General features: G+C 44.3%; 1 protein-coding gene across 2 annotated transcripts in view; it reads right to left on the bottom strand.

The window, feature by feature from the left end:
* Positions 1–17007, bottom strand: part of SLC12A4 (solute carrier family 12 member 4) — a 76395-nt gene extending 59388 nt beyond the window's left edge. The window contains exon 1 of one of the 2 annotated variants that reach the window (XM_008166912.4): positions 16772–17007. In XM_008166912.4, coding sequence (XP_008165134.1) covers positions 16772–16913 — 142 coding nt within the window. In that variant the 5' untranslated portion in view covers positions 16914–17007. Of the gene's footprint in view, positions 1–5479; positions 5559–16771 lie in introns of those variants that run through there. The other variant, XM_008166914.3, reaches the window with a different exon arrangement.
* Positions 17008–24449: the final 7442 nt, after the last annotated feature.

The following is a 24449-nucleotide window of genomic DNA, read 5'->3' as shown; positions in this document are numbered from 1 at the left end:
ACATTTTCTCAGACAACGTCTGATGCCCTAATTAAGTAACTTCTCATACACAGGACCTGCTTAATAAAAAATGAATAAGAAAAAGCACTGGGCTGTAAGTAGGGACCGCAAAAAGATGGAGACTGGCAGTTAGTTTGTAGGGGGAAAAGTGTGACTTCTTTCATCTGTGAAAAAAGGGAAGCTAACGTGTAACCCACACACGACCTCGGTGTGGTGTTCTGTCTCATCTAGTGGCACCGAGACCACTTAGAAATTAATGAGCCTTAGCTAAGATTCCATTGGCTTTTAGCTCATGCGGTAGAGGCTCATGCACTAAGCTCCAGAGGTCCCGGGTTCAATCCCGACGACCGGGGTCTGTTGGCATTACAAAAGCAGTCAGTAGAACGAATATGCTGTATTACTTAAACACATATCTGTTTCATCTATTTATCAGAGGTATTTATATGGCCCCCACTACTATAGAATCTCTCCCAGTCAACTGCAGTCCTAGTTTTCAAAGCCATTAATGGATCAAGCCCCAATTAAATTGAAGACTAAATTTTGATCTGTGAACCAACACAACAGCGGCACTCCTCTGGGACAATGCACATCACCAAGCCCAGGACAAAGTATGTGAGAGCTGGGAATAAAGCATTCTGGATGGAGGGGACCCAACTATAGAACAAATTTCTAGAGGCAATCAGGCAAATCCAGAGTCTAACCGTGTTTAGGAAACACTGCAAAACTATCATCTTCAAAAAATCCTTTCCACCATAAGAATGGCACTCAGCACTGACACCCTCTTTTAACTAATAAACCCCCACCAACAGAAAAAAAGGAATAAGACCCAAAATACAAACTCTACGCCTCTCACTCTCCCAGCAGAGATTCCTCCCCGCCCCCCCTTAAAATAGCAGAAGTGCTGGAGACTCCGTAAAATCCACTTCACTATTACTACTGAATTTACATTGAAGCTGCTCTGATACTATGGTGATGGGCAGCAGTACAAATCCATAAGACTGAGATGTTTGGATTCTATCTTTTGCTAAAGGATTTATCTTCAATACCTCTAAGTGTTAGAAAAACTCTATTATCCCCATTTCAGAGAAGAGGAACTGAGGCCCAAGGGTCTTGTCTTCATTGGGAAAAAAGTTGTATTTTAAACACACGTTGCTAAGCTGCGTTAACATCTCAGGCCACGTCAACAACACAAAGTTCTGTCAACGCGAGTTATGTCGGTGTTCAGCTGCTGACCTTTGTATATCACTTGGGCATGTGCCTACTTGGGTGCTTGCACCGACACCGCACTTATTCACCATGAGTGCTTGCATCGAGGTAAAATGCAATGAATCATGGGAAGGTATCCCAGTGTGAACCACACTGCTGTCCAGCTTAATGCCTTCTGGGACATTTTTGCAGTGCTTTGTGGGATACCAGTGGTTTGGCCAGGGATTTCTGAGAGCTATAATCAAGTTCCCACCACTCCACTTTCTCCATCCCAAATTGCTTTCCGCATCCCGTAATTTCCACACCTTTTAAAAATTCCCAGAATTCCACACACCGCTTTTTGGTCTCCACCATCAATTTTGGCAGAAGCATGGACCCTGCATAGCTCAGCACAACTGTGGTAGAGCAGGGTGTCTGGAGTCCCAAATTAGTGCCCTAATCACCAGACCATCCTTCTTGTCACATCCATATTAGTACAGCCATCACTGGTAAAAATTCAGCATTTGTCAAATAGCTACAACACTATTTCTCCTCATTCCTATAATAGTACATAATAGTATACAAGTGTTACAATTGAACAAATGTTCACCACTAGTTCTGACATCATGCAGTAATGAGCACACTAAGCTCTTTGAGGTGCGTGTACAACTTAGCATGGCTATCAATCTAAGCAACTTTGGAACAATCTGGAGACAAATGCAACTGTAGCAATAGCTTTTAAGTAAAGCAAAGACCTCAGAATCCTGCAAGTGGTACCAAAAAGAAAATCCTTTCCCAAACATCCAGGCAAAAACTCTTAAGGCTGCTACCACTTAATTTTCCACTCCGCCGGCCAAGCAAATGTCTGCCTGTGGGCATACAGAGCAGAACAATGATTAAAAGATCATCAGTAACTCAGCATAACATTTTGTTGTGCCAAATATTTCCATGGAAATGGATTCCTCACACTGTTCTAGGCAGCTGTCCTTCAAGGAAGGCGTACAATGACACACAGGAGTACAGGAAAAGGTTGGTTGGCACTTCCAAGTCCCACACTGGTCATGATTATAAAAGTTAAACCCCTACCAAACAGCAGGGGCCATAATCCATTGAATTAGGTGTCTGTTACTAAAAAAATACCCTACAAATATAGACCAATATCAATATACAAAAAATATAAAGACAAACTTCCAGTATGGAGATCAGGGTAGATAACTTTAAATCCACGAGAGAACAGATTATCATTCTGCCACTTACGGAATTATATTGATAAGCAGTAGATATAGCAGTCTCCTGCAATATCCTGAATGAACTTAATTCAATAAAGTTAAACCTTACTGAATCAGGGGTCCACTGTATTAAAATTCCACAATAACACATGTACAATTTTATCTCCCGTCTCTGGGAGCAGGGGGATGCTAATATATTTCCTTTGTTATTGGTGCTTTGTAGACACACACACACACACACACACACTCCCTCCCTCCCTCCCGAGAGGAAGGCAGTTCAGACTGGATTCTCCAGTGACCAAGAGCCTAAAAGGATTTTTGGATAAATAGCTTGGTTTTAAAATGGCTCAGTGCCTTCTTCCTGACTTAGCAATGGACAGTATCCCTGGTCCATGGAGCGCCCCAATCCTTAGAGTAGGATTGGAAAGACTGGGCCTACTGAGGCCCCAAAGACTGGGTGCTAGTTCTGAGCTGGAGCTGCGATGAACTTGTGACTACAAAGGAAACCCCTCAGGCTAGGGTGCTGAAGGACTGCTCCTTCCAGAGCCTATGTTGAGATGGTGTCTAGTAAGTTTATTAGCAGGCATGCTGCTTCTTTTATCGATTTTAATGTTTTCTCTGTAGTGCTTTTACCTTAAGAATAAAAAAGGCTTGCACAGAAAGAACTGTGTGGTAACGTATAACTGGAGCAATTACACCTGTTAACCGTCTCTGAAAAGAAAGTAAGCAGCCTGTCTCTGCGGGGAATAACACAGTGAAGGCAGGGAACTGTGCAGCCGGGAAGTAGCCCAGTCAGAAGGGAGTAAGACGAGGGTCTTCACCCAAGAAAGCCACAGTTGAGGAGCTGAAAGCCTGAGAGTGAGTGCCCTTGCTGAACCAATGAGGGGAAACACAGGTGCAGTTGCCCTGAATAGTAGGATCCACAAACTCCACTAACATGTACCAAACCTGCTAAAGAACAAAGTCTGTGAACAGACTGGGAGCAGAAATACTTAAAGTCAAACATATTCACTCTGGAAGAATGTTCTCTTGTAGGATCTACAGAATAATCTTTTCATGCATGGGGAGGAGAAATGCATTATATAACAACATTTTTTCCCCAAGGTACACCTACCATTAGCAACAACATTGCAGCAGAGAGCTCTGGGGCTATGTCTACACTACAGCTTTTATCGATATAAATTATGTTGCTCAGGGGGGTGAATAAAATCACCCCCGAGTGACATAAGTTACACCAACATAAGCACCTGTGTGGACAGTGCTATGTGGATGGGAGAGCTTCTCCCACCGACATAGCTTCTGCCGCTCACAGGGGCTGGAGTGAAGAGAGCTCTCTTAGAGCGGCTACTTTAGAGAAACTCTCTAGTGTACCCGTGCTCTAGATGCTGTAGACTTCTTTTTTGGTAATTGGCTTGAAAGGAGTCAAAACCACACTCCATCTGAGCGGCTACCGCAAAGTTTGGTACTTGGATGTTAAAGAGCTGCCCATCTCTAAGAAACTGAAGCTTTTGTTGTTCCTGCTGTTGCTCTTTTGAGATTTAGTTCCATAACAACTGGGATTAATTGTGAGGCAGCAAGATTAGCACATGTGTAAAAGATTCTGAAGTATGCAAGATAAAAACTATAAAAAAAACTTATGTCCAATTTAACATTGTATTTTACACGCATTTATAAAGTGTCGTCTGATAAATTCATATAAATGGGCTAGTGATTGGAAGCAGTTTCACACACCTGGCAAGAGATTCTCTCACTTATGATATTCTGTATAACAAACCCCTCCCCATAGCACGCTGGCCTTTGTAGTGTTGCTACTATTTTGCACACAAAAAAATAACTTGAGGACTCATCTATACAGCCAATAAAGCATTTGTAGAATAAGTAAATATGGCTGTTTGGACTACTATGAAGATTCCTTATTCTCTTCAACAGGGTACCTGAATCTAGTCCTCAACAGCTGCCAATAGTGCTTAAATTATAATGAAAAATTTATTAACCAGAAAACATACAGAAATAAGGTTATGACAGGCAATTTACAGGTGATGTTGTAACAGTCATGGGAACAACATCTTTAAAAAGTTTCCCAAATTTTTTTTTACACTGAGGACAAGTGCATACTCTTAAGGAGTTAGGAATGTAGAATTTACAAATTATAAATTAAGACACCAATTGAGAGGATTTTTTTGTTTCCTACAGTTAATCTGATAGCTAAAGAAAAGCCTCATACACCAAGGCCTCTACACTGTAAATATTTGCAAAGGCAAGTTATTTAACAGAGAAAACTTGACATTGCAAGCTAGAAGATTAAAATACATTCTTGTCTGAAACTGAGCCATAGTGTTTTAATTGAATATTAGAAAACTCCTACACATTAAAAACAGGACAGAGAAAAGACATTCACAAATTAAGAACCTGATTTAGTTACAAGACTTAGAATACTCGCATACAGCATTCTGTTTTGCTGCCTGCTTCAAAAGCATTCGTTCTGGAAGAATTTACTTGACTGCATATGCCACAAGCACACCTAAAGAAGAGCTCTGTGTAGCTCAAAAGCTTGTCACTGCTACCCACCGAAGTTGGTCCGATAAAAGATATTACTTCACCCATCTTGTCTCTCTTAATATGCCATAAACACTCAAATCATACCTACCACAGCTGGCAGAACTAATGTACACAGCTCTCTACATACATGGCAAAATACATGTTTCCTGAGGAATATCAAGAGGGGAAAACTATAATACAACAATAGCACTGATAGCTTTCACTAGTCTGTCATAAGGAAGACAGAGAATAAACTAATTTTGTCCATCATTATTCACGTTCGGCTCACTATTAAAGAGGAACAATTCAGAAATAAAGATGTTGCCAGCCAAATCAACAGAAATACAAAAACAAACCCATTCATCAAATAAGTCTGTTGCACAAACAGAAATGGTGGTATTTGCTTTACTGCATTCCAAAAAAAACATCTGCTTATTAAATTTGGGAAAGCTATCTTGAACGACTTTGTCAAGATACATTTACGTTTTTAGCTTGTTCCTGAAGTTTTATATTTAAAAAGAACTTACCACAAAGTGTTTTTATCTCTCTGTGGCACTGAGTGTCCCCCATTCCGTTACACACACTAAAAAAGAAAATAATGAGCAGTAGGGGTTTTTTTTTAAACTTGAGTGAATGGTGTTTATGCCTGGCTGCATTTGCTGGCCAATAGGGCTGCAAAGTGTCTTAATCTCCACTTAGCATGGGGCTTCACTGCAAAAGCCAAGTTTTAAAAGATCAATAAAACCGTAATCATGAAACTTAGCTGTTGGAGTGGGGAAAAGGAGAAAGGATGGTACTATTTACTTTTAATGAAGTACACTGGTACTTACCAGTACTTACCAGTACCACTTACACTGGTAAGCGAGCTGCGGAGGGGGGCGGGGGGAGGACAGAATAAAGTTTTATATGAAGCAGAGCTTAAATGGGAACAGAACAAGTAGCTGAGTTAGGATCCCTGGAAAAGTGTTCTGTTTGATGTAAATTTCCCACTGCTTCAGCATGTAACGAACCCCTCTGAATCTGACCTCTCTTGTTTGAAACATTCATTAGTCAGCCAATCACTGAAAGTCATCATTTGTAGATAAAAATCAACAAGAAAATCCATTTCTCTGCATATCCTTGATAAGCTCTCTAATCACAGTTATAAACACTGAGCAGTGGCGTTTTTGTTTTACACCGCACACATCCCAACAGACACATCAGAGGGTTGTTTTTAGCTAATGTTGGCGCATCAGAACAATCTTTCCTAGACACTTCCAAATTACTTAAATTCCAGAGAACCCAGAAAAAGGTGCAGCTTCTTCTAAATTTAGCTAAGGAATCCGCTGGCAGCCGGCAATGGGAGTCCTTCAGTGCACCACAGCTGCAGCTACCGCGCCACAGAAATCAGAAGCTGTATGTATGTGAGAGGCGTATAAAACAGGCTATACGGGAGCATGTTTTTTTAAAGTAAGCAGCTATACATATAGAGTAAGCATGACAAAGTGCAGACTACTGAAAAGCTTCAGAAACCTGACTAGTCTCCTGGGGCAACACTAAATGGGGTGCCCATGAGAATCTCAAGGCAGCACCTTTGCTTTCAGATTGTCTGAACCACAAGAAGAATGAATACGCCTTCTCCTCCACCATATTCAGTCGTGTTCAATTTTGGGGTAAGTCCTGAAGCCCTTCTCCACTCTTTCCATTTTCCACATATCACAATTCTATCTTTATCAGCACACTAAGTCTGCAGACCTTTGCGTATGAATGCTGAAGGCTGCATCCTGAGTTTGGCCCCTGGTACCATTGCTATAGTAACTGACAGCTGCCCATAAACCAGACCACACACTTGACTTCATAAAGAGGGGAGAGATTTTTAGTTCAACCTCATACAATCTAGTCTCAGACGCTCAGTTTCCATTACAGGTTATTTTATATCCTAGATGGATGTTTACAAGGTGGTTCTATGGTATTTATCACTCTGGCACCAAAGCACAGCATGGCTCTGCATCACATTCATATTGTATTTGTAGCTGAAGGGGGTGAGTCAGATCAAAGCATCAGGCTGGAAATATCTCAACTTCCTTGATCCAAGGGTTTATATAATAAACATTACATAGAACTCACATTATATTTGTCATCTAAGGCTTTTAAAGCACCTTACATGGCATCATTATCGCCACTTAACAAATGGGGTTGAAAGTGGGTTGAAGTGACTTCCTTGGCAGAGCTATTTAGCCCTTTATCTTTGAAAACTAGGTAAATTTAGACAAAGGCCCCGTGGCATTTATCATTGGACAGTGATAAAGAAATCACATAGGAGTCAGTTCCACCATTATTGGAAATAACACTGCACTCCACATTCCAAAGTTATTTCACTCTGCTTCCCTGTAGAGCTGCTTCCTAGAATCTTCCCCAACGCTCTCCTGCTTGGCTTCAGTCTACATTTTTCAAGTAACATGAAGAATGACAAGGGTAAGTGTGTAAAAATAGGTTTGTCTCTTCATCTAGACAAAAACCACATTTGTGTAGGGGGTTGGGCTCTGTTTATCCATATGGCCGCTACTCTCAGCCCCCAAAATACCTGAATTTCAGTAATACGCTTTTATATGTGTATATAGGAAAGATTCTGTGGGTACACACTAGTTAAGATGTCTAATTTCATTATTTTTCTCCTGTCTCCAGACTTTGCCATAGTGTCATGTGCTTTGGAATCTTTTGGAATGAAAAAAATGCTACATAAACTATAAGAATTTTCATACACATTTTACATGAGCTGTGTTCCAAGTTTTAAGAGCTGTTACTTCAATAATTTAACCTATATTTAAAAGCAAATATTGTCATCAGATATTTTTAAAATACCTATTTGGGGAAAAGATTAAAGTGAAAATATAGGGTCTTGGTATCATCATTTTACTCTCCTTAAAAAAATAACAGCTTGCAACTAAGCTATTTATATTTTGTATCAGGCCACCATAACCTATTACTACAAAAAAAACAACCACCCCACACATCAATACAACTTGTAAGCATACTACTAGCCTGCCATCTCTGGAGGAGAGGCTCCAGGCTGGTCAGAGCACTGTTTCACTGAGTTCCATGGATTCAACAAAAGCTGTAATACAACTGGCAAATAAGCGTGAAAGTGCACTGGCAAAACCAGAGGTGGCCACTGCCCGAACTAGGTCAGCGACACCAAGCTTATTAGTCTCAATTCCACACACATCACTGAAAGATAAACAGCTTCCCACAGGGCACATATCTGAGATTGTCAGACTTGTGCTGGCAGAAGTCAAGCACATCATGGAGGTGAACAGCTCAGCCTTCTGAGGTCTGGGAAGAGTAATAATCTTTATGAAAGATCAGCTTTAAGATATAAGTTTTATCATTGTTCAAAGCATTTCTTTGCCCCTTTTTAAATGAGAACCCAACCAAGTCACCAGCTTTATCTCAAATGTTGGAGGGATGCCAGGTGTGTGCATTCTTACTGTTGCTGATACACAAAGCAGGGCTCACACACCTACATCCCTCCTCCAAATGAAGGAAGTGTCATGGTTAGTCATAAACAGTGAGAAGGATTTGTTTTATTTACAAGTGAGCAATTTAACCAACTGATAGAATTAAATAATCACATGTTAAATGTTTTTGTTAAAATGTGTTGTGTTGCACTTTATTTACTTATAACTAGTGTTGACAAGAATTTGTAATGTTGAAATGCTATACCACCATAAGATGGCAACGTATCCCATACAAAACAAAATAAAACATTCAAAAGCAAAAAAACCCATGAAGCAAACAGACAGGGACTGAGGGAGGGGAGGGATCAAATTAAGTTCCCCCAGAATCACAAAGTCACACAGCTGTATTATAGCATGAGACAGATGTTTAAGGAACTGTCTGAAAACCAAAGCCAGTGGTTTTTCCCCGTTAGTTCAACATTACTACAATTGAGAGTCAGCATTACCATGATAAAGTCATACCATAACTTGTCATTTTCGGCCATCCACGTGATCAGTCAAACTGAGCTACCAGGAGCAGCATTTAAATATGGCTCTTACTAGCAAGCTACCAAAGTAAGAGGTTCACAAAAATAACTGTACTTAGTTTCACCACTCTAGCCCTGGTGGCAGGGATCATTCCACTGGGCCACATGGAGGAAATGGACAATGTGCCAGCACACTTATTGCCAGACAACCCCTGCACGTATTCATGGATTGCCCATTTAACAACACACGCACTTTGGGGAGAATCGCCAACTAAAATTGTAAAGTGACGCATTCCAATTACACAAAAATATAACATCCTATCTGGCGTCGCAGTTCCCACCAACTGTCAGTGTCCTACTCACAATCCATACTCACAACTGCCGCGGAACACCCTGGAACATTCCCTGCAGGCCCATTCCTCCCCTCAGTTCCAATCGGCTCACTTTCACAGGTTTCCTGCAGGAACTGCCGGCCGGAAGCTTCCCTCACTTAGCTTGTGCCTTATTACTTGGCGCTCCCCATCCATTGGATGCTCCCCTACATCTCTACATTAAGCTGGAGGGAGGCACTTGGAAGCAAAGAGGAGACAAAGGGGGGAGTTGTCTCCTCTGTGCAATCACAAAAGGATGGAACCCAGCAGGAGCAAAAAAGGGCTAGGTGACTTCTCCCCAGACCTGGAGTTCCCCTTTGCTGGGCTCCAAAAACAGTTGTAGTAAGTGGGTCTTTACTTCCCAGGGCCTTACCTACAAGGTTGGAGATCACTGGGAGATGGGGAGTGAAGCCTTTCCCCCTTCCTCAAGCCTCCAAGCTGTGGGTCCTGAGGAAAGGAGCTAATATGTCAGTAGAAGTTGCAAGGCCATTCATCATCTTTATGCCCATGCCCTGCTGATGTGATCCAGCCCATATAAATACTATAAGGGGGATACAGAAATGGAAAACATTACAGCTAAAAACAAAACAAAAAAATATTGCTGCAGCACAACACACATTAACACAGAACCTTCACCGGACATTTGTCAACTTCAGAGTATATGTACGTCAGCTGTAGCCCTTCAGGCACATTTTTGTGTAATAGTCTAAAAAGCAGCACACTCAGGGCTATGATGTGGCAGCCTGCCAATATGCAGGACAGACAGCTGGTTTTTGTTTTTTTGTTTTTTTATGGGAAATGAAGTTGCTTTCAGGACTTCAGCAGTGGCTAAGTGGAGCAAGATGGACACAGCCAAACTCCTGGGCTCTCTTCCCTTCTCTACCCACATGCAGCACTAACTCCTAGGGTATGTCCAGACTACTCGCCGTATCGGCGGGTAGCGATCGATTTATCGGGGATCGATATATCACGTCTCGTTAGATGCGATATATGGATCCCCGAACGCGCTCCCCATCGACTCCAGAACTCCACTGGAGCGAGCAGCAGTAGCGGAGTCGAAGAGGGAGCCGTGGCTGTCAATCCCGCGCCATGAGGACGGGAGGTAAGTTGGAATAAGATATGTCTAAGATAAGTTGCGTATCTTACATCGGCTCCCCCCACCCCCATAGTGTAGACCAGGCCCTAGTAGTCCCAGTGGTCATTCCTACTCAGCCCCAACATGGGGGCAGGAAGTGATCAATTGCTCCATCAAGTGGAGAAGATACAAGCCAGGCTCCATTCCCCTGTAGCTGGTTGAGGTAAAGACTAACTCACACTAAAACTACAAAAAGCCTTGTCTTCACTTGGATCAGGGTGGATTTGATTTAAATCACGGTTTAAATCGCGGTTTAAATCACTAGTCAGGAAGACTCGATTTAATCATGGTTTTCTACATAAAAGTGAAAACACCATTAATCTGGGCTTGAATAGGGACTGGGAGTGGCTGGCTCATTACAGAAGCAGCTTTTCCTCTCCTGGAATTGACACCTCCTCATCTATTATTGGGAGTGGACTACATCCACCCTGATTGAATTGGCCCTGTCAACACTGGTTCTCCACTTGTGAAGTAACTCCCTGCTCTCCATGTGTCAGTATATAATGCCTGCATCTGTAACTTTCACTCTATGCATCCGAAGAAGTGAGGTTTTTACTCACGAAAGCTTATGCCCAAATAAATCTGTTAGTCTTTAAGGTGCCACCAGACTCCTTGTTGTTTTTGTAGATACAGACTAACACGGCTACCCCCTGATACATAAAAGTGCATTCTTGTTGGTGATTATAACCTTAATACATAGTCTTCACAACTCAGAGATAGACATACGCTTTATTTTTAGAAGGTACTCTCTATACGTTTTTAAGTGATTTATTTTGAAAACTTTTCAGATTAGTTTTACAGCTATATCAGAAAATGAATGATTGTTTGGTTATTTCATTTACCAAAGGTAATTGAAGCAGATATTTATGAAGTCATTGGGAGGTGAACTATCTCCAATTCAACAGGTTAATCATTCATATTTAGAGGATTTTCTTGCCCTGCTGTATTAGGAGGAGAACATCACCAGACAGACATTTACATTGTTTTATTTAACTGAAACAACAATGTTATGTATTCTGGATTTTTTTCTTCAACAGCAAACATATATTTTAACAAAACAAGCATACGAATTTTTGAATTTAGTTAATCACTGAAGTTTTTTAAAATCAGGTTTGCTTTTATTAAAATTGTTTTTAACTAAAATAGTTAAATGAAATATTTAAAAAAAAAATTAAATCGACTATGTCAGCCAGGTCAACATGAGAAACTTAAAATATTGGCTTCTGCAGCTAACTCAGTGATCTTCACCTTCATTTTCCTGTTTGTTCAGAATCTGGAAAAGAAAAACAAGCGTTCCTTCTTTTTCAGGTCCCAAGTGATTTCTCAATTTGGAATTAATTAGTCCAAAGGAAGATAATATTCTTTCTACACTGGCAGAAGAAGCTACTTCTGTTAAAAGTGAGATCATCACTTCTAGGGTTACCATATTTTGAGTGTCCAAAAAGAGGACACTCCATGGGACCCCAGCCCCGCCCATGCCCCCGCCCCAACTCCACCCCTTCCCCAAAGTCCCCGCCCCAACTCCGCCCCCTACCCTGCTTCCCCAGCAGGTAAGCTGGGGGGGGGCGTGGGGGGAGGAGGCGCGGCCCAGTCTGGCCCCCCCAACCGAGCGGCTCCCTCCGGCGGCCGGCCCCGGCATCTCCAGCCTGGCTCGGCTCCTGGGGTGCCGGCCCCGGGCAAGCCCCCGGCCGAGCACCCCCGGCCCCCGGCCCAGCCCCGGCCCGGCCCAGCACCCCCGGCCCGGCCTGGCCCCCGGCTCCACACCCCCGGCCCGGCCTGGCCCCCGGCTCCACACCCCCGGGCCAGCCCCCGGCCCAGCACCCCCGGCCCAGCACCCCTGGCCCCGGTCCAGCCTCCGACCCAGCACTGCCGGCCCCAGCCCCGCACCGCCGGGGCCAGCCCCCGGCCAAGCACCGCCGGCCCTGGCCCGGCCCCCGGCCCAGCGGCGCCGGCCCCTCCCTATTTTCCCGGACATGTTCGGCTTTTGGGGATTTCCCCCTGGACGGGGATTTGAAGCCCAAAAAGCCGGACATGTCCGGGAAAATCCGGACGTATGGTAACCCTAATCACTTCAACAGTCTCTGAATCCAAGTGCTTAAGTGACTTCCACCAGTTAACTGATGTGACTTTCTTTAAAACATCATCAGCAAACATATATTTCTTGAATGGTTCTTATTCCCAACTGGGTCTCTTTTACGGCCTGCTGCCATTATAGGTTTTCCCTTCTAGTGAGAGAATGGTATGGTAGATCTCAAATCAATGAAGGCTACACTCAGAAAGACCTCAAGACTTCTGGAATATGCTGCTCAAACAGTTTCACTTTTGTTTCTACTGCCTGTCCCTCCTTTCTCACATTTATCTCCAGACTTCTTCTCCTTGTCCACATCTATTCCAGTCCCAAAAATCTCCTATTCATTGAACTTTTTGAAACTTTGCACTTTTAGAAAGAGGTAAGGGATTGACTCTGTGTACATGAATTTGCAGAGACACAACAGGGTTGAGGTCTGTTATTTCTCACCTCTATATATTATTTATTTATTTAAAAATATTTTTGCTGTTAACAAGCATGTTATCTCTGGAGACACAAATCCACATTTTGAGAACTGCAAAACTAAGCATCTCTGCTGGTATCCTCTAGACTGAACCCCATTGGGTAGATAGAAAGATTAACCTAAATAATCTATACAGAAGCCCCTGGAACCCCATAAAATTGGGTCCCTAATCCATGAACTCATTTACAAAACTTTTCTTAAACATTACATGAATATATTGTCTCATACTATAGAATTAGAATTTATAATCCCTATTCCATGATAAGATATCTTTGAGCTATAATGTATCTTAATTAAAACTATCTTTAGATAGTTTTTTTCCCTCAAAAAGCATTTTATCAAAAAATCCGATTTAAATTTAAAAAATCCAATTTTTTTGATATTTTTTAAAAAATCATTGATTTTTATCCACCCTGACTTGGATTTTACCTCATGTTAGTTACCACACATTCATTAACATGAGATAAGAACACACTTTTTTGCCTAGTGAAGACAAGGCCTAAAGGACTAATACATTTTATGGGTTAATTCCTTAAATTTATTTTTGCGGGTGAGGGATAATCCCTAAAAAGTATTTAGGACCTTTTGGAGTGAAGGTTTTCAGGATTAAGAACTAGTCCAGCAGACACCAACCCACCTGTCTACCAAGCTGTTCAACAATAGAAACTGAAATCTAAAACCCAGTACAGAAGCAGACAGCCAGAACAGACAAGACAGAAGAAGACCTGGAGGCAAGAGAAAAATAAAGTTTTACAGATGGGAATCTGACACACAAAGTAACTTGCCCAAGAGTGAACCTCTAGTTGAGCCTGGAACTGAACCACAACTCTCAAATTCCAGACCAATACCTTAACCACAAGACTATCAAGGTGGTCTGTATTTGCTCAGCCCATGTGCACCACCTCCTGCTCCAGCTCCCCCAACCTGTGGCTCCAGTCACACAGCACTTAGCGCCCTCTGCAGCAGCTGAATGGCAGCTAAGGAAGCACCGGATCTCTGGTATGTTACCCTTGCATCACCACCTCTGACCTTGGAGAATATCAAGATATCTGTTCTATATGTCCTGAAGAAGTATGATAAGAGAGATCCAGAAAAGCTCACAGTAACTACCCACTTTATGAAAGACCTGGGCTTGGACAGTTTGGACCAAGTGGAGATCATCATGGCAGAAGATGAATTTGGGTTTGGAGTTCCCAACGCAGAAGCAGAAAATGTAGCGTGTACTCACAAGAGACTGTAGATTATATGGCAGATAAGAAGGATGTGGATGAATAAAGACATTTCTTGGAAGCTGAGAAACTCTCTTCTATCGTGAGGAATGGGATATCAGCGGGTGTGTGAATGTAAGCTCACATTACCATACCATTGTTGCTTTCATTGGAATAGTTCTGTTGGACATTGTATTTGAAGTCTTCTAAATCTGTGCTGGTCTTGGATTGAGAGTGGGATTGGAGTGTTTTCACTGGTTCAAGATTAGTATTTGGAAATTGCCCCTCAAAAGACCTTGGATGCCTGATAAATCCAGTTCTGAACAGCTTGAACTCCACCAGCATGTGCACTTTATAACATTTTAGAAAGTACTAAAAAACCTAGAATCATACTTGATCTTCCTATACCATGGCAAGCTTTTGAATTGAGATCCCCCTGCTATGCTTGTGAAAGGATTTTTACTCCTGAAGGCATTTTACAATGGCACACTAATTAAGCATCTCAGAAGTGTGCACAGGTATTACAACACACCCTGGTCTGGAACATTGGAATGCAGTGGTCACTTGCATCTGGAGCCTCCCTGTTTTGATCACTTATAGAGCTAGATTATTATTTGTTTTGCCTGTCTAAAATTCCATTGTTGCTTGCAGTGTTGTTGTAGCCACTTTGGTCACTCACCTTGGGTCTTTTAAATTCCATTTCATTTTAAAAGTCACAGTGAAACATCCAGAAAGGCTAAACAGTGACATCAGCAACCAGTTGAACAGTGGCCTAATTAAAATTCTATTTCCCCACCATCAGCCCCCAGGGTAGGCCTCTCCCTCTTAAGAGATTGCCTTCTTTAAATAAATTAACTGCTAATGATATGCAGTTATGCCTAACAGAAGCAGCCCAGAGACAATGCACAGAGTATTTGCTACATTATTTAAGCACTGATTTTACATTAAAAAATAGCTGTCAGACCTGCAGACCAAATGAATGAGAGTATATAACCACAGCAGGAAAAGCTAACAGTAACACGAGATTAGATTATTTAGCTATAGTGTCTATCGTGAGTTTATTTAGTTGAGAGCACTTAAATATTTACTCATGTCAGCTTTTAACACTCCCATCACAAATCATGAAAAATCCTTCCATGTGCAGGATTAGGCCATAAATTCTAGAATCTTCCTCATTAAGAAATTTAAATTTCAAGACAAAAAGTATCAACAAGTGATTGAGAGAAAAACTTGTTTTGAGGGGGAGGGAATGGGGCCAGAAGCAGAAGGACGGGTTAGATTTTTAATTGTAGGGGCATACCGTCTTTTTGCGTCAGAGAAAAACCATTGTAACTAAAATTATTTCTCGTCTCTCGCTGAATGTCAGTGCAACACAGACAGGCTAGCCATAATTACTATTTGGTGGCCAGCCACAGCATATTATTTAATTTTAAAAACCACTTCTAGATAATAGCCCATTATACAATTGCATCAGGTCATGTCTAAGAAAACAGAACAAAAATAACTTCCATCACCCATCATTTTAAAAACAAAACGGTGACATCTAAATTGATTTTCACATACTGTACTAACATTGCATTGACTCCATGCATCTGAAGAAGTGGGTTTTTTACCCACGAAAGTTTATGCCCAAATAAATCTGTTAGTCTTTAAGCTGCCATCAGACTCCTTGTTGTTTTTTATTGCATCCTTAGGCTACAAAAGGCTAGAATAGTTAGTCACTGTGGGGTTTTTTTGTTTGTTTGTCATAGGCAAGATTTTTCACCCAGTAAATCTTTACAATAACATCACAAGCCTCACTATTACAGACAGATTTGGCAACAGTGGTAAGGAAAGATTTGAAAATCCAGATTCAAATATTCCATCCACGTAGCTTTTTAGTTACCAACAATAAATAAGCATGTACAAGTCTGTGAACCATTTCCATTACTGTAGGTCTCTTTTACTGTTGTCTTAGCTTCCTAAAATAGTGGCCAAAAGGCCCGACGCATAATCAGGGTCCTATTATACTGGGCACAGCAGGAACACTGAAAGAGAGCAGACAATGATCCTGCCCACACTCAAGCAATGAGTAACTTTACTCACAGGAGTAGTCCCATTCATTTTTCTTTTAAAGTAACGAAAGAAGAGATTTTAACGAGCTGCTAACAGGCCACCGGCTTGCCCACGGGCTAGTGGAGGTGAGCTGTTCGGGGTAGGGGGTTTTAAGTGTGTAGTTTCACTCTCAATATCATGAAAGGAGAATTGGAGCGTACAGCGTCAGCTGATGTAACGAGACATGGTTCCTGGCGAGCACCTGGGCTTTGCACACACACAGCCTCTCTCCTGAGGCTGCACCACCCTCTGTCTGCACGGGACAGGAATCGCCTGTCCCCGTTTCATTGTGCTCATCCTGACACCAGACCCCTCCATTCATAGCGGCCCCCGGGGAGCTGGACCCCTTTCCAGACACCACCCCGCACACACGCGGCACAGCCCCAGCAGAGGCTGCAAGTCCCTTGCTATCCCGGGCGCCGCGCGGCGCTTCCCGCCCGCGGGAGGAGAGAGGCCGGCGGGCCGGGGAAGTTGCGGGAACTTTGCCCCACTCACCCTCGGCGCTGGCGGGGTCGTAGGGGTCCGCGGGGCCCCGCGCCCCGCCCGGCTCGCTGTAGTCCACCCAGCTCAGCCCTTCCAGGCTGTCGTAGTCCCCGCGCTGCTTGTCCGCCACCGGCACCACGGTGAAGTGCGGCATCTCGGCGGGGCCCCGCTCGCCGCTCCGGCTCCCCGCGGATCGCTGCCAGCCGGGCGGGACGCGCTCCCCCGCCAGCTGCGCATTCCAGCCCCGTGCGGTCACTTCCTCTCGGCGCCCAGCGCCGCCACCCCACCCAGCCCGCCGGCCGCGCTCCCTCCGCGGGGGGGACTTGGGGCGCTCCCCTCTGCGAGGATGGGGAAGGGGGGACTTGGGGGGCCTCCACTCTGTGACCGGGAGGGAATCTGGGGGGCCTCCACTCTGTGACCGGGAGGGGGAGGGATTTGGGGGGCTCCCCTCTGCGAGGATGGGGAACGGGGGACTTGGGGGGGACTCCATTCTGTGACCGGGAGGGGATTTGGGGGGCCTCCACTCTGGGAGGGGAGGGATTTGGGGGGCTCCCCTCTGCGAGGATGGGGAAGGGGGGACTTGGGGGGACTCCATTCTGTGACCGGGAGGGGATTTGGGGGGCCTCCACTCTGTGACTGGGAGGGGGAGGGATTTGGGGGGCTCCCCTCTGCGAGGATGGGGAAGGGGGGACTTGGGGGGATTCCAGTCTGTGACCGGGAGGGGATTTGGGGGGCCTCCACTCTGTGACTGGGAGGGGGAGGGATTTGGGGGGCTCCCCTCTGCGAGGATGGGGAAGGGGGGACTTGAGGGGACTCCATTATGTGACCAGGAGGGGATTTGGGGGGCTCCACTCTGTGACGGGGAGGGGGAGGGATTTGGGGGGCTCCCTTCTGCGAGGATGGGGAAGGGGGGACTTGGGGGGACTCCATTCTGTGACCGGGAGGGGATTTGGGGGGCCTCCACTCTGTGACTGGGAGGGGGAGGGATTTGGGGGGCACCCCTCTGGGAGGATGGGGAAGGGGGGACCTGAGGGGACTCCATTCTGTGAGTGGGAGGGGATTTGGGGGGCCTCCACTCTGTGACCGGGAGGGGGAGGGATTTGGGGGGCGCCCCTCTGGGAGGATGGGGAAGGGGGGACCTGGGGGGACTCCATTATGTGACCAGGAGGGAATTTGGGGGCTCCACTCTGTGACTGGGAGGGGGAGGGATTTGGGGGGCTCCCTTCTGTGAGGATGGGGAAGGGGGGACTGGGGGACACTCCATTCTGCAATGGAGGAGTGGGGGGGCTCCACTCTGCAACTGAGAGGGTGAGAGGATTTGGGGGGCTGGGCTCCCCTCTGTGAGGGGGAGAAGGGGATTTGGGGGATTCCATGCTGCGAGGGAGACTCCAGGAGACTCCACTCTATGAGGGAGAGGAGGGGACTTGGGGAGCTCCCCTCTGCGAGGGGGAGGAGGGGATTTGGGGGACTCCATGCTGCGAGGGAGACTACAGGAGACTCCACTCTATGAGGGAGAAGAGGGGACTTGGGGAGCTCCCCTCTGCGAGGGGGAGGAGGGGATTTGGGGGATCCATGTTGTGAAGGGGAGGAGGGGATTTGGGGGGATTCCACTCTGCGAGCGGGGGGAGGAGGAGTGGACTTTGGGACAGGACTCAACTCAGTAATAGAGGGAAGCACAAGTGGAATTTGGAGGGGGGCCTCAAGTAATAGGGGGTGCAGGATTGGGGGGGGGGGACTCCACTCTGGAAGAGGGCCATCAGAGGAATTGCACTAAGCAGAGAGATTTAGAGAGAACTTTCATTCAGCAATTGGGAGAGAGGAAGGGACTTGGAGGACCCCACTCAGCCATGCCAGGTTGGGAGTGGAGACCCCATTCAGCAATGCTAAAGCGGGAGGGAGAGTGGAAAGAAAAGGATCGAAGGGAGACAAGCAGGGTTTTGGCAGAAGAAGGGAAGGGGCAATAAAAGGGGTGTTCAGGGCAGAGGTGAGGAGACAAGGCCTTAGGAGAAGTCAAAGCCATAGGGCATGAGGGGAAAGGAGAGCTATGGTAGGACTGATGAAGATGGGATGGAGAAGGGAAAAGGCCCCTTTGCCAGGAGAGAGGCAAAGCCCATTGCCCCAGCAAAGCACAACAAAGCCAGATGGAGCACTTAAATCGGGAACACTTAGAAGCAATATCTTCCCCTCTACCAGAGTCCCCCAATGCCCACAGACAGGGTCAAAGAGCACCTGTTCACCTCCTTGGAAAAGAGGAGACTAAGGGGGAATATGATAGAGGTATATAAAATCATGAGTGATGTGGAGAAAGTGGATAAGGAAAAGTTATTTACTTATTCCCATAATACAAGAACTAGGGGTCACCAAATGAAATTAATAGGCAGCAGGTTTAAAACAAATAAAAGGAAGTTCTTCTTCACGCAGCGCACAGTCAACTTGTGGAACTCCTTACCTGAGGAGGTTGTGAAGGCTAGGACTATAACACCGTTTAAAAGAGAACTGGATAAATTCATGGCGGTTAAGTCCATTAATGGCTATTAGCCAGGATGGGTAAGGAATGGTGTCCCTAGCCTCTGTTTGTCAGAGGATGGAGATGGATGGCAGGAGAGAGATCACTTGATCATTGCCTGTTAGGTTCACTCCCTCTGGGGCACTTGGCATTGGCCACTGTCGGTAGACAGGGTACTGGGCTAGATGGACTTTTGGTCCGGTACGGCCGTTCTTATGTTCCTTGCTATATTGCATTACAGACTCTGTGTTTCCTGCAGGAAAGGCATCCAGGAGAAGCCAGGGGAAGCCTCGGTCTGGCAGCCCAATGGGGAGAAGGGGCAGTCCTACAGCAGGCCCAGGTGCCTCAGACACTTAGCATCTTTCCTTTTCCTGCAGCTAGATCTGAGACTGTCAAAGAGAGGGAAGGGAATTAGTCTTCTCTGCTAAAAAAGTCTCCTGGTACAGAAAGGACATGAAGAAAGAACCCTTCTATTGGGCTGATTTTTCAGATCAGTAGAGTAATTGCCCTAGAACCTAAAGGGGCTGGGTTGGGGAAAGCAGGAGACAAGCAAGCTAAGCCAAGCCAGTTTGCTTGCAAGTCTCACAGCTTCTCTGTCTAAGTAGGGAATAACACTCTTCTTGCTGTGGAGAACAGATTTAAATTTTATTAGAGAATATTTAAAAGAAATAAACGATACAGAAAATTTGAAGCGTAAGTTATTGGTCATTGGGGGTAGTGTCCCCCTGTAGCTTTGCTCTAGGGACAGACCAGTGATAAAACATGCCTCTGGCCCAACCCTCCCCAAATGGAACCTATCAGGAGGAGGCAGAAGCTAAACAGTCCCCGCTGAGCTCCAGGGAGGCAGAGAGTGCTACGGGAGCATCTCATTGGTCCTACTCCTCAGGACTTTAATTGGGGGTAGAAGGGGAGTCCTTAATTCGAGAGGGTTATTGGCAATAACTGGGGAGAGTATTGCTGGACAGCCGTGGAGCTGCTTAGTATTTTTTCCTCCAAATTCTCTACCAGAAACACTTTTAGAGCTGAACTGGTAAATATGGCTGAATCTGAACAGTGCAACAGTATTGCCTACATCAAATGTTCAAAAATTATGAGTCAGGCCACAAAAAGTCACGATTAGGTTTTTTTTTAAATTGTAGATTCTTTGTATTAGCCTTCTGGGCTTCTCTTTCAAACTTTCGCAGCTGGGGATAAAAACTTTTTTTAAAAGGAAAGCTGTGATTCTCACATAATTGCATGACTCATGGCTTTAGAAAACACCAAATATTGCAAGACTGGTCATAAAATTGCAAGAGTTTGCAACCCTAAGTTTGTGTTTGATTGGGTACAGAACCACCACTGTTTTCCTAACTCTGCTTCTAATCCCAAATTCCAAACAGATTATCAGCGGTGAACTAATTAAAGGAACATCAGGTGTATTTTAAATTACTTAAAAAGAGTCTCTGGTACTAGACCTGTCCCCACATCCTTCTGTCATTTGTGGTGGTTTTCACATTTCATGTTTTTATATTTCCTCTCCCATGTTGCAGTCTGAAAGACCCACACAAGCAAATGGAGAATTGAGTAACTCACTATACTGGGGAAACAGGAAAACTGACTATGCCAAAAGTGCTGTCAGCAAACAAACAAAACAGAGAAAACTTTTTTTTTCTAATCTTTCACTTAAGTATTAGAGAACTTTTATTTTTAAGTGATAGTGTCCTTTTAATAGTGTCTAGATTGAAAATGATTAGGCTTCTCTATTAACACCCTAGTTAAGCATTCACACTTCTTTTGGGAAATTATCTGTGAAATGACAAGGATTTGACCTTCTTTTCTTATTGTTGTTAAATTAATGGTTAAAATTCTTCAAAATTCATAAAGTCACCAAAAAAGAATAGGGAAGAGATTATATGGTTGACTTTTCACTATTGGCTCAATCCAACCTGATTTTAGACTTAGGGCTAAAAAGACTCCCTAAATCCGGAATCTGACTCTCTGTAAACTCATTAAAAAGAAGAACAGGAGGACTTGTGGCACCTTAGAGACTAACAAATTTATTAGAGCATAAGCTTTCGTGGACTATGCATATTCTTCGGATATGCATCCGAAGAAGTGGGCTATAGTCCACGAAAGCTTATGCTCTAATAAATTTGTTAGTCTCTAAGGTGCCACAAGTCCTCCTGTTCTTCTTTTTGCGGATACAGACTAACACGGCTGCTACTCTGAAACCTTTCTGTAAACTCATTGACCATTTAAATGTTCTGTAATACTGCACTTCTTAGTTCCTGCCATTAGACAGAGAAAGAGTGCGCAAACTACACAGGAGCCCATGGAAAACACTAGTCTTAGGGCAGGAAGAGCGGAAGAAGGTCTATTTTGAGATTTCCTGATCTTAGAGGAACCCAATCTTTTGGTGTTTTTTTACCTCATCCTGCCTTGTGGAGCAGGATTTGACATTATTAACAGAGCAATGCCCAGCTTGTCGAAAGGTACTGGTAGTGAACAGAAGTGGGAGACAAACAAGAGAGAGAACTCTTTGTTCACAAGAGACGAATAACTATTCTACTTTTAATTAGTTGGGTTTAAGGATCCATGCTGTGGAGCGACTGCTGCCAAAGGGGATGAAGGTTTCTCAGTTCACTTAACATAAAGCGTACTGATGGGCCACCTCTGGGGAAAGCCAGAACAATTGCACCGCCTAGCAGTGATCAGACACGTGGAAAGGCTTCTGAGAAAGGAAACAGTTTTCTATCATCTACATTTTATTTACATCTTTTCACAGTGTTAACAAACAACAGAAGGGTGTCTGTGTTTGGTTTGGGGCATTTCATTTGTTTTGCTGTGAAGCATCTTCTCGCTTCCCTATTTCTGGCCAGATAAATGTATTTTCTCAATAATTTTAAAATATCTCAAATATTTAGGGTGGGATTTTCATTGATCCTGTTGAAGTCAATGGGAGTTTTACCAGCAACTTCCCTGGAGCAGAGTTAGGCCTAGTCTTCACTTACCGGCTGGTCCGGAGGCACGCAATCGATGTTCTGTGATCGATTTATCGCGTCTGGTTAAGACGCGATAAATCGATCCCGGATCGATCCCGGAAGTGCCCACAATCGGCGCCGGTACTCCAGCTCTCCGAGAGGAGTACGCAGCGTCGACGGGGGGAGACTTCCGGCCGCGTCTGGACCCCGGTAAATCCGGACTAAGGTACTTCGAATTCAGCTACGTTATTAACGTAGCTGAATTTGCGTACCTTAGTCCGAAGTCCGGACTAAGTGGGGACCAGCCCTTAGTCTCAGCATGTCTGAAAATCCACCCCTACTGTAGATTTTAGAAACTCAGGTATTACCACCTCAGATCAGGCCAGTGGCACTGTTCCATATAGCCAGTATCCAGTGTATGACTGTGGCAGGTATCAACTGCTCCACACAAAAGTGCAAGCATCCCAAAGTTGTCAATTATAGGATACCTGGCCTAAAGGAGAATTTTCTTCCCTAGCCCTTCAATTTGAGGTTGAATCATGTCTCCCTTATATATCACACATACTTGAAGTAGTTATTAGAACTATAACCATCTTTCATTGGATGCTGGATTAGCCCCAGAAGTTTGAAAGGAGGTAGAAAGGATAATCTCTAGGGCACTAAAGCAGCATATTACAGGAAAGTAGGAAGATGATCAGAAGTGACTGTTCTATGCAAGTTTACATTTACTCATTTTTCTATTGTGTGGTTTCCATTTAATATCATTAGGCTTGAGGTGTTCCACACAGTGGTGCTCTCCTAGGAAAAGCAACAGGGATTGCAGTGACTCCACTCCTGGTGACAAAGCAAGTGATACTGCAGGACAAGCTTTAATATCTGTAAAAAGAACAGGAGTACTTGTGGCACCTTAGAGACTTATTAGTTTATTTGTTAGTCTCTAAGGTGCCACAAGTACTCCTGTTCTTTTTGCGGATACAGACTAACACGGCTGCTACTCTGAAACCTTTAATATCTGTGGCATCCCATGTAGCCAGAAGGGAGAGTCAGGCGAGGAGTTTCCTTCTCCTCTCCCCTTTCTTCTGCAGAGGAATTGGGTCTGTGTAATGCTGCCCAGGAGTACCTCACCACCCGCCCTCAGTGTGATGTAGTTCTGTCTGTGCCTGCTGTGGACAGGTCTCTGCTATCAACAGCCTCTCCTCTGGCAGCACAAGCACTGCCTTCCAGACTTCTGCAAGCTGCACTCTGTCTGCACACCTAGCAATAGGCACACACCACTACCACCCAGCCCTCAGAGCCTTCCCTGCAGCGTATATAGGGTGACCAGACAGCAAGTGTGAAAGATCAGGACAGGAGGTGGAGGGGGTAATAGGAGCCTATATAAGAAAGACCCCAAAATCGAGACTGTTCCTATAAAATCGGGACATCTGGTCACCCTCAGCTACAGCCCCCCTTATCCACAGAACACTCACAGTATTACCAGGCCTGCTGTTCCCAAAGGAACAGTACACATACCAGCTTGTAAGCTTCAGCTCAAAAGCACTACTTTGCTTGACACACAACTCTTACATATATTTATAGTGAACACAAGAATATGTTTATTATCAAAGAAGAGAGATTCAAGTGGTAAGGGGTAAGAATATTGGAAATAATTACATGTAAAAAGAAAATCATAAAATGCTTTCCCAAGAGTAAACTTAACTAATAGATTAACCTCCTATCTAAAGTTTATCTCACCCAAAGTTCCCTACCATGTTTTCAACCACACCTGGTTAAGACCCCTTTTTCATGAAGCCAAGTTGCTGTCTGTTTACTTCCTCAGTGAAGGGGACCTGAGTATCTTCTCTGCCCCCCCAATATAGTCAAGCATATCTTCGATGTAGACCTCAAGATAAGGTTCTTTTCCCTGCTTTATTTCTCCTCCTGTTAGTACCTTTCTGAAGTTCTTGCAATCTTTTGCATTCAGTTCAAACTGCTGATAAAAAGCCCATTGTGCATGAGGCAATACTCAATTTACATGTAAACAGATACAAGGATAAACATCTCATTTGACAGAAAAACTGTTTTTCACCTTTGCTGGTGACCAAGCCCTGCCCTGCCCTACGCCCCTACACTTTTAAGAACATATTTTATATATATAAGTAACTTGTCACATCGTATCTGTACATTCTTTTCATAATGATATTGATGACCAGTGTGCCACCAGTTTTCATGTAAGATCTCATAT

The sequence above is a fragment of the Chrysemys picta genome, chromosome 14 (assembly GCF_011386835.1).
Source record: "Chrysemys picta bellii isolate R12L10 chromosome 14, ASM1138683v2, whole genome shotgun sequence".
Lineage (NCBI taxonomy): Eukaryota > Metazoa > Chordata > Testudines > Emydidae > Chrysemys > Chrysemys picta.
This window is presented reverse-complemented; position numbering and strand designations above follow the sequence as displayed.